Source organism: Taudactylus pleione, unplaced genomic scaffold (genome assembly GCF_031769625.1).
Source record: "Taudactylus pleione unplaced genomic scaffold, aTauple2 ptg000512l, whole genome shotgun sequence".
Classification (NCBI taxonomy): Eukaryota; Metazoa; Chordata; class Amphibia; order Anura; family Myobatrachidae; genus Taudactylus; species Taudactylus pleione.
In genome coordinates, this window is record NW_028284914.1 from 2,701,046 (window position 1) to 2,712,398 (window position 11,353).

Below are 11,353 nucleotides of genomic sequence, written 5' to 3' on the forward strand. Positions count from 1 at the left end.
ATCAGGGGCCATCCAGCTCCCAATGATGAATCTTCCCCATAGGGAGAGTTGCATAGGCCGGCGCAACTCACACGATCCACCCACAGAGTTAGAATCAGCCCCTATGTATTATCCATGTTTCTTGGAGATCCCCGCGCATGGCCACCTAGACAAGTATTTAGTTACTAATATAAAGTATTACGGTTATCAATCATTTTAATTAGCTATATTTATGGTTTATTGCTTCCATCTGGGAGATATGGAAACCGTTAGTATCCGTTGTCTGGATAATGCTGTCATTGCTTACGTGCCTGTGTTCTATGGTATTTTGATTTGCAATCTTTATATCTTTATTCCATTGCTATTTTTTTTTCTTTTCTTTTTTTTGTGTCATACTTCATAGAAAAAAAAATATGGGGGGAAAAAAATAGTGCGATAACAAGTGTCTGATTTTTGCATATGTATCATATTAAATTATTAAAAAGATTTGTGTTGCGTCCCTATAGGGAGCAAAAACAATCTGGTTTTGTCTTTTAAATGATTGCCGCTTTAAAAAACCATCCAGACTCGCCGGATGTCTCCCGGGGCCCATTCAACAATGATAGCATTTGCGCCATGCATTCTAGGTGCCGGATTAGTGCCCATAATCACATTGCAGGATGCAAATATACCGCCCAGATGTATCATTTTGCACCCGCAAGGAGAGGGGATCTGAAAGGCTGCGGTTTCTGCGATGTACCGGGAGTGAAGTGACTGCGTCAGCTCTACGCGCATTCCAGAACTTGATAAATCTGACAGCATCGCATCCCCCATAGAAACCTATTGCCGGCAGAAATGGAGAGACAGCGATATCTGCTGCGATCCCTCCATAATACATTAGAGGTGATACTTAATATTTTCGGCTATCCCCCGAAAACGGGTGTTTTCGGGGAATACACTGCAAATATTGGGCCTGATTCAGCAAGGAACGCAGTTGCTTATACGCAAGCAATCGGTTGATTCATTTGTATGCATCGCTGCGTTAGGAATTGAGAACGCAGTGACAATGCAGACCCATGGCAGAGTGATTGACAGGAAGTGCCGTTTGTGGGTGGTGATTGGGGGGTGGTCGGGCGAACGCAGACGTGCCAGTGCGTTTCAACGCCGTTGCAGGGGCGTGCATAAATTAGCAACTGCTAAACCAGACGCTGCCTGATGACTCATAGCGTGCGCTGAAGTTAGTAAATCCCGAGTGAGATCTGGATTTCATTAACTGTGCGTATGGGTTCGATGTTACCGATTGTTTCTCTTATGTTGCCCAAGTATACGGATGTGAGTAAGGGGAAGTGTGTGTCCTTATGTCAGGCTGCGATCGCAATGCATATGCAAACATTAAAATATCACCGCTGCTATTAGCAACGCAGTTGCGTGCCTGTAAGCAGAATAGCGTTCCGCGCTGAATCAGACCCATTGAATGAGAAATGGTCCACATAGTGATAGCACTCATCTATCTGCTCAATCAATTGCCGTGCCCGAAATCAATCATCTCATTTTTACTTGGATTATTCCTAGGGTTCATATTCATATGCGCACCACATACACAGCGATGTAAGGGCCCCATTCAGACCCGTTTGCTAGGCTGCGTTTGTGCGTAGCTGGACGATAATCGTGCATGGGTAAAGGACGCAGTGCGCGTGCGCGAACCAGTCACTGCGATGGGGAAGCGATCGCACGTTGAACATAGACGGCTCGCTAGAATGAGTGACCGGACGAGCCGTTTGTGGGTGGAGACTCGAGAAAGGGAATGAAAACGGGGGTGTGGTGGTGCGAACACAGGCGTGCCTGAGCGTTATAACGACGTTTCAATGGCGTGCATATTTAAGATGCAGCGTCATAGTACACGTCACCTGGCTGTGTTACACACAGCAGTGTTCGCAGTGCTTGCGGTAGGGTATGGTTAACCACAAGTGCTGCGAATGGGTCCGATGGTACTCGATGTTACTGATTGTTGCACACACTTCCTGGAGATGACGTGTGTTACTAAGGGAAAGTGGGCGCCTTATGACAGGCTGGTGGGCGTCTTAAAGACATACCGCGATTGCACGCTAATACATAGTGGGCGTATTAATGTCTTGCCGTGTGATCGCAGGATTTGCATACTTTAGCAGCTGACGGCTGCATGCGAACGCATCTAGCGAGCGGGTCTGAATCGAGCCCTAAATTCGATATTAGGCCGAATTGGTTTTATAATGTCCAAGCTATTTGTGTATGTGACCGAAATATAATAATTTGGTGCCTAATTGTGCACAGGGTTATATTCGTACGCTGATATTCCCCAATAAAGGGAACGCTTAATTGTCTGACCTGGATTTTCCCCTATCACTTTTAAACACACTTTCCTCTGCTGTATTTAACAACAGCGAGACAGGTGTAGGCTTAATACGTTTATGAGAAGCCAATTAACACTCTGCAACCTTAGCTTGGATTACCACGATTATTTGAGACCTAAACCCTCAGTTGCTGACACTAGGAAAGGCAGCTTACACCAGGTGTCAGGTTATAAAGTCCCGGGGACCTTCGCTCACTCTGTAGAGCAGCTCTAGCTGTGAAGTTGTTTTTGGGTACCTGGGAGAAAGGAGAAAAAAACAAAGGGGTTTCTTTCTAGAAGGGGAAAGGACTTTATAGAGCTGCCACCATGAACGGGACAGAAGGACCAAACTTTTACATTCCCATGTCCAACAAGACAGGCATAGTACGAAGCCCTTTTGAATACCCACAGTACTACCTGGCAGAGCCATGGAAATATTCAGTTTTGTCTGCTTACATGTTCCTGCTCATTCTCCTCGGGTTCCCAATCAACTTCATGACCTTGTATGTTACTGTCCAGCATAAGAAACTCAGAACACCCTTAAACTACATCCTGCTGAATTTGGCCTTTGCCAATCACTTCATGGTCCTCTGTGGGTTCACGGTGACCATGTACACCTCAATGCATGGATACTTCGTCTTTGGCCAGACTGGTTGCTATGTCGAAGGCTTCTTCGCTACACTTGGTGGTAAGTAGAAGTTCTTAGCCCGTAACATAACGGTAAAGTCGGTGTTAGTCCAGGTGCCTACTACTCTCATCTCCCTTCACTCTTCTGTCCGCCCTCTTCGTTCCCCTCATACACGCCGCCTTTTGATTACTTCCTCCCACTCTCGCCTCTGAGATTTTGCCCGCACTGCACCTTTGGAACTCCCTCCCTCTCCCCATCAGACTGCACCTCTCTACAATCATTCAAACGAGCTCTTAAGACCCACTACTTCATTAAAGCCTTCCAGCTGTCATCCTAACTTGCTGCTACATCTTCCTTCCTCCCCACCTACCCCATCTGTGTCACACCTGTTTGTCTGCCCCTCCATTTTAGAATGTAAGCTCTTTTGAGCAGGGCCCTCTACCCTCTTGTGCTTCTCGCTACTGTATTTTCAGTTATCTCTTACTCCCCACTAGGGCAACTAACACTTGGCTGCTTATGTGGGTGTAAAGGTCGCTCATATATCCTTGTCCATGTATTGTATTGTATTATAAGTCGCTGGTTACTTATTTGTTGTGGCGCCGTATAAATAAATGATAATAATAATACTAGACAATTGCCATTATTGGTATATTGCCATTCCAGCATAATAAGGCAACTTTGGGAGGGAGGTGGATGGGTAGCTATGGGGACTTGTTTGATGGCAACATTGGCAGCCTTCAGGTTGGGGGGAAATTAACATTTTCATTGATTTGGCCAGAGATCATGTGTCCTGGATTATATTCTATTTCCGGTAATATTGGTGGAGCTGTTATTAAAATGGACTTTCAGTAAAAGTGTGAAGGCATACAAAGTGGCAGATGGTGGGGAAGAGTCTCCTCTCACAAAGTCTAGGGGCTAAAGATGACATTACAGTGTTGAATCACAATATAAGGCAAATTGGGTGCATTATCGTCAATGCGTGGTGGGTTCATAGATTAAGGGAAATTTACGGGTTGCCATTTAGTCAATGGTGCACGTTAATGGATGAGTGTGGTGGTTCCCTCATGTCTCTGCTTCTACCTGACAGGTGAAATTGCCCTTTGGTCCCTGGTGGTTTTGGCCGTTGAACGATATATGGTGGTCTGCAAGCCTGTGAGCAACTTCCGATTTGGGGAGAACCATGCCATCATGGGCGTGGTCTTCACCTGGATTATGGCCTTGGCATGTGCTGTTCCTCCACTCTTTGGATGGTCAAGGTAGGTGTTGAAACGGAAGACTATAAGGACCTCTTCTGAATAGAGGCACATCCCTGAGTGCGATATGTATTACACTGTAATATTTTATGTAAGTGCCATTCTAACTAAATATAAGTAAAATAAATCACTCAACAACGTACATTAAATTGGGGGGGCGGTTGGGGGGGAAATGGCCACAAATGGTGCAGTAGAAGCTGCAATTTTTGTTTTATTTTTGCTGTTTATTTTTCTTGAATTAAATATTATATAGTACGGTTTTGTATTTGCATAGTAATAAGAATAATAGTATAATAGCATTTATCATGTGTGGAAATATAATTATTAGCACAAACTACATGGCAAACGTTATCTTCATGGAAATTCCCCAAGGCCCTGGGCCTTTGCCTGAGCAAAAAAAAAGACTCTTGCGGCCTCTGTATATACACATTAATTCGGGGAGTCAGGGAATACTGGGATATGTAGTTCAACAACAGCCGGAGCGTCACAGCTGGCTTTGCTTTTGCATAGATCATCAAATCCCCCGTTCAGTTATCTTCAGTTCAAGCCAAATCCTGAAAATGTAAAACGTTTATTAATATTACAAGTATTTTATACAAATCCACCTGAAAGCTTGATAGAACAATCATGCGTATTCGGGGTCTCCAGGAAGACTAATATTGGTAACCACTCTGCCTGATATTTGTGTCTTCTTTCAGATACATCCCTGAGGGAATGCAATGCTCTTGTGGGATTGACTATTACACTCCGAAGCCCGAAGTCAATAATGAGTCCTATGTCATCTACATGTTCGTCGTCCACTTCACCATCCCCCTGATTGTCATTTTCTTCTGCTATGGCCGGCTCGTGTGCACCGTGAAAGAGGTGAGCACCCAGCATCTTGGAAACTACAATGGTTTCCACCATTACGATCATTCCCTCTATCCCTGTCCGCCACCATCAGTTCTAACATTTAGGGCTGACAACTTGTGGGCCCAAGTCCACAGAATCTCTATAGTCCCCAAGTGACTGGAGTAGGTTCATCCAATAAGAGATGCTGGTGGCCAGTGCAGATACCCTAAATGGCACACCAGCCCGGTGAGAGCGATTACATCCAACCCATCGATTCGCAAATGTACATGAATCCACCAGTGCACCAAAAATCATACAAAAAATATTATTTACTGGTTTACTGGATCGATATTATTTGAGAAGAAACCTGTATACCTGAATGTATGTTATGACTGAATTCTTCGCCGACATACATTAGAGGCAGCCATTTTGTGAGAAGAGCCATAAGGAGAATGCAGCCTGCTTTCACAGAGGCACGTCAGGCCAGACATTCGTGAGGCACTGTTTCCTAGTGACATAATATTCTCAGAAATATTGGTTCAGACCACAAAATGGCTGCCTTCACTTTGAGTAGTCGATCGGTATACTTTAAATGTATTACATATGTCTGTTGCCATCTGACACGACATGAGGTATGGGGTCACCCATTCATCCTGCTCTTGCATCTTTCTCATCTCATAGGCTGCAGCTCAGCAGCAGGAATCAGCCACCACCCAGAAGGCAGAGAAAGAGGTCACCCGAATGGTTATCATCATGGTCGTTTTCTTCCTGATTTGTTGGGTACCCTATGCCAGTGTTGCATTCTTCATCTTCACCCACCAAGGCTCTGAATTCGGCCCGGTATTCATGACCATTCCAGCTTTCTTTGCCAAGAGCTCTGCCATCTACAACCCTGTTATCTACATTATGCTGAACAAACAGGTAATAAGATAATATATGCCCTTTTTGAATTGTCCCCTAACCAATCCCTATTCCCAAGTGTCCACCATTTCCATATTCTGCATATTTTTTTCTTGTCACACTTCCTGTCCCACAGCCACATGCCGTTCCTGTCACACTTCCTGTCCCACACCCACATGCCATTCCTCTCACACTTCCTGTCCCACACCCACATGCCATTCCTGACCCACTGCCTGTCCCACACCCACATGCCGTTCCTGTCACACTTCCTGTCCCACACCCACATGCCGTTCCTGTCGCACTTCCTGTCCCACACCCGCATGCCTTACCTGTCACACTTCCTGTCCCACACCCACATGCCATTCCTGTCACACTTCCTGTCCCACACCCACATGCCGTTCCTGTCACACTTCCTGTCCCACACCCACATGCCTTTTTCCTGTCACACTTCCTGTCCCACACCCACATGCCATTCCTCTCACACTTCCTGTCCCACACCCACATGCCATTCCTGTCCCACACCCACATGCCATTCCTGTCCCACACCCACATGCCATTCCTGTCGCACTTCCTGTCCCACACCCACATGCCATTCCTGTCACACTTCCTGTCCCACATCCACATGCCGTTCCTGTCACACTTCCTGTCCCACATCCACATGCCATTCCTGTCACACTTCCTGTCCCACACCCACATACCATTCCTGTCACACTTCCGGTCCCACACCGACATGCCGTTCTTGTCACACTTCCTGTCCCACACCCACATGCCTTTTTCCTGTCACACTTCCTGTCCCACACCCACATGCCGTTCTTGTCACACTTCCTGTCCCACACACACTTGCCATTCCTGCCACACTTCCTGTCCCACACCCACATGCCCTTCTTGTCACACTGCCTGTCCCACATCCATATTACTTACCTGTGTCACTTCCTGTCCCACACCCACATGCCGTTCCTGTCACACTTCCTGTCCCACATCCACATGCCGTTCCTGTCACACTTCCTGTCCCACATCCACATGCCGTTCCTGTCACACTTCCTGTCCCACACCCAAATGCGTTTTTCCTGTCACACTTCCTGTCCCACACCCACATGCCGTTCTTGTCACACATCCTGTCCCACATCCACATGCCATTCCTGTCACACTTCCTGTCCCACACCCACATGCCGTTCATGTCACACTTCCTGTCCCACACCCACATGCCGTTCCTGTCACACTTCCTGTCCCACATGACTTTTTCCTGTCACACTTCCTGTCCCACACCCACATGCCGTTCTTGTCACACTTCCTGTCCCACACCCACATGCCATTCCTGTCACACTTCCTGTCCCACACCCACATGCCCTTCTTGTCACACTGCCTGTCCCACATCCATATTACTTACCTTTGTCACTTCCTGTCCCACACCCACATGCCGTTCCTGTCACACTTCCTGTCTCACACCCACATGCCGTTCCTGTCACACTTCCTGTCCCACATCCACATGCCGTTCCTGTCACACTTCCTGTCCCACACCCACATGCGTTTTTCCTGTCACACTTCCTGTCCCACACCCACATGCCGTTCTTGTCACACTTCCTGTCCCACACCCACATGCCATTCCTGTCACACTTCCTGTCCCACACCCACATGCCATTCCTGTCACACTTCCTGTCCCACACCCACATGCCGTTCCTGTCACACTTCGTGTCCCACACCCACATGCCATTCCTGTCACACTTCCTGTCCCACACCCACATGCCATTCTTGTCACACTTCCTGTCCCACACCCACATGCCATTCCTGTCACACTTCCTGTCCCACATCCACATGCCATTCCTGTCACACTTCCTGTCCCACACCCACATGCCATTCCTGTCACACTTCCTGTCCCACACCCACATGCCGTTCCTGTCACACTTCGTGTCCCACACCCACATGCCATTCCTGTCACACTTCCTGTCCCACACCCACATCCCACATGCCGTTCCTGTCACACTTCCTGTCCCACACCCACATGCCGTTCCTGTCACACTTCCTGTCCCACACCCACATGCCGTTCCTGTCACACTTCCTGTCCCACACCCACATGCCATTCCTGTCACACTTCCTGTCCCACACCCACATGCCATTCCTGTCACACTTCCTGTCTCACACCCACATGCCGTTCCTGTCACACTTCCTGTCCCACACCCACATGCCGTTCCTGTCACACTTCCTGTCCCACACCCACATGCCGTTCCTGTCACACTTCCTGTCCCACACCCACATGGCTTTTTCCTGTCACACAATGTCCTGTATATAATGGCTCCTCTCTTCCTCCCACAGTTCCGTAACTGTATGATCACCACCCTATGCTGCGGTAAAAATCCCTTTGGAGATGATGATGCCTCCTCTGCAGCCACCTCCAAGACAGAAGCGTCTTCTGTTTCTTCCAGCCAGGTTTCTCCTGCATAAGACCTTCGTCAAGGCCTGTCTCTGGGTCCGCTGCCTCATTCACCTCCCACCACCCCAACCACGCCACTTTGTTGCTAAGGCAACGAAACTCTGCAAAGTATAATATATACTATAACATTCATGTAATAAATGATTTTAATCTCATCTCTACCACAGGAGGTGAGAGCCTCTCCTGACCCCTTCGCTGCTGACACCGACTGCATTGAGTTGCTTTGCAATGCAATGAGGCCATTGCGGCAGCAAAGGGGTTATATTCAGAATATGCTGATAATTTGGTCAAGACTGTAAATATCTTAAGGCAGAGATCCCGCTTGTGAGGAAATGCCGCCCAGAAAGACTCTAAGCAGTGTTCCTATAGGTCCTGGGGATGACGCACTGACACGTCGCAGTCTCCGGCCAGTTCATAACTCTAAGTTTTGCAATGCAACAGAAGAGAAGAATATTTTTTTTTGTAATATAACATCAGGTTTCTAGTCCTCTTTCTGCTTTATTTTTATTTATTTATTTTTCTGGTAAGGTCTGATAGTGAGAATAGACAGACAGTCCCTTTCCATCTGTAATAAAGAGCACTTTGCAAGTACAAAAAAACAAATAAAAAAAAATGTCTGCTTTTTATTTCTACCAAATATTCTCTTTTTTTTTTCTTCTTTTTTTTTCTTTCTTACATCTAATTGGCCAAAGCCCCCCACCCCGGCAGATATAACCGTACCATCCGGCCAGCTGGAGATCTTTCCCAGTTGCTGCTGGTAACAAACGTCTGTTAAAGAACTTTTAATACTACTGCCCAGATGAGAACACCGGGGCACATGGGAAACTAAGTTCTCCTGATCCATTTACTCCTATTCTAAACAAAAACCCTAATTCTTATTGCTACATTGAGAACCCGATAACCCCAGGTAAATGTATTCCATTGGCACCTCTGATATGCCACAGTTATTGGCCAAGAGAGATGTACTAATGCCACATGGCATAACTCCATAGCCCCTCGTATTTTATTGGTTTCATCCTCAGGAGATGGGTTACAGATGGGATACATAGATCTCTGGGGGCACAAAGCCATTCCCTGCACACTGACCCATGCTGTATGCTATAGGGGCACAGGGAAGACTAAACATATAAATATGGACCTCAAATGGCTTTCACTCTAAAGGACGGAGATCTCCTTTCCACTAAAATCAACCTTTGCAAAAAATGGCTGTACCCTGAGACGTTAACGGTCTCCCTGTCCAGCGTCGCACCTGAATCTGCGGCAGCTTTCATTTTTCATTTTAACAATCCCACTGATTGTTCCTTTAATATTGATTTAATACTATCAGCATCACTTTCATGATATGGCTCCCGCCGGCACCTCTGCTTGGCGGCGGCATTGCCGAAGCACATAGAGGCATCTTGTACATTGTGTTTTATTTCCCAGATCGATGCTGCGGAAATGGTTACTATAGATAGACTGAGGTAGGTTCAGCATAGGTAACGTCTGAGAGAAGGGGCGACAGGATGCTCTGGCCCCTTAATAAACCCCATAAACAAAAGTAAAACAAGATGTGGAATTTGTGTTACTGTAACAAATCTGGAATGTTTGTAAATAGAGATAACCTTGCAAGACTTATGTAGGTGTGTATGAATATATATATATGTATATTCACCTGTATACATGTACACACAGACAGGTATATGCTCCATATATATATGTGGACATTCTGTGTCACAGTGGGAATATGATTACTGTAATACAAGATTTCCTGAGTGTAGTCATTTCTTTTCTGTACAATGTCATAGAGGATATTTCCACATAAAAACATTCCTGCTTAAATTCCTGTCTCTTTATATGTCTCTGTGCATATAGGGAACCAGTGTTTGGAAGTAATGTACCTGTGTTGCCTACAGGGACTGAAGCTCCGCCAATGTATTGCCTTTGTTTAGTTGGTTCAGAGCCATAAAGGGAAATAAAATAAATATTTCTATGTATTAAGCAAAGAAAACTGCATAGCAATCAAACAAGGTCTTACTAAGATGGACGGAACTTGCATCTAAATCAAAATGTGCCTGGGTTACACCAGGAGAGAACAGTAGTATATGTGCCTGGGTTACACCAGGAGAGAACAGTAGTATATGTGCCTGGGTTACACCAGGAGAGAACAGTAGTATCTGTGCCTGGGTTAAACCAGGAGAGAACAGTAGTATATGTGCCTGGGTTACACCAGGAGAGAACAGTAGTATATGCGCCTGGGTTACACCAGGAGAGAGCAGTAGCATGGGTTACATCAGGAGAGAGAACAGTAGTATATGTGCCTGGGCTATACCAGGAGAGAACAGTAGTATATGTGCCTGGGTTATACCAGGAGAGAACAGTAGTATATGTGCCTGGGTTACACCAGGAGAGAACAGTAGTATATGTGCCTGAGTTACACCAGGAGAGAACAGTAGTATATGCGTCTGGGTTACACCAGGAGAGAACAGTAGTATATGTGCCTGGGTTACACCAGGAGAGAACAGTAGTATATGTGCCTGGGTTACACCAGGAGAGAACAGTAGTATATGTACCTGGGTTACACCAGGAGAGAGCAGTAGTATATGCGCCTGGGTTACACCAGGAGAGAACAGTAGTATATGTGCCTGGGTTACAGCAGGAGAGAACAGTACTATATGTGCCTGGGTTACACCAGGAGAGAACAGTAGTATATGCGCCTGGGTTACACCAGGAGAGAACAGTAGTATATGTACCAGGGTTACACCAGGAGAGAACAGTAGTATCTGTGCCTGGGTTACACCAGGAGAGAACAGTAGTATATGCGCCTGGGATACACCAGGAGAGAACAGTACTATATGCACCTCAGTTACACCAGGAGAGAGCAGTAGCATGGGTTACATCAGGAGAGAGAACAGTAGTATATGTGCCTGGGCTATACCAGGAGAGAACAGTAGTATATGTGCCTGGGTTATACCAGGAGAGAACAGTAGTATATGTGCCTGGGTTAC

At 46.3% G+C, this 11,353-nt stretch overlaps 1 protein-coding gene across 1 annotated transcript; it reads left to right on the plus strand.

Annotated features, from left to right (window-relative positions):
* Positions 1-2,536: 2,536 nt before the first annotated feature.
* On the plus strand, positions 2,537-10,187 carry RHO (rhodopsin). Its single transcript, XM_088450237.1, has 5 exons — positions 2,537-3,014; positions 4,042-4,210; positions 4,906-5,071; positions 5,720-5,959; positions 8,249-10,187. The coding sequence occupies exons 1-5, from the start codon at positions 2,654-2,656 to the stop codon at positions 8,375-8,377; spliced, it is 1,065 nt and encodes a 354-aa protein (XP_088306363.1). The 5' UTR covers positions 2,537-2,653; the 3' UTR covers positions 8,378-10,187.
* Positions 10,188-11,353: the final 1,166 nt, after the last annotated feature.

Bases quoted from the DNA above. Each gene is read 5' to 3' on its own strand.
- RHO (XM_088450237.1), top strand. From the start codon at position 2,654: ATGAACGGGACAGAAGGACCAAACTTTTACATTCCCATGTCCAACAAG. The intron at 4,211-4,905 runs GTAGGTGTTGAA...GTCTTCTTTCAG, and splicing joins CCACTCTTTGGATGGTCAAG to ATACATCCCTGAGGGAATGC. The intron at 5,960-8,248 runs GTAATAAGATAA...TTCCTCCCACAG, and splicing joins ACATTATGCTGAACAAACAG to TTCCGTAACTGTATGATCAC.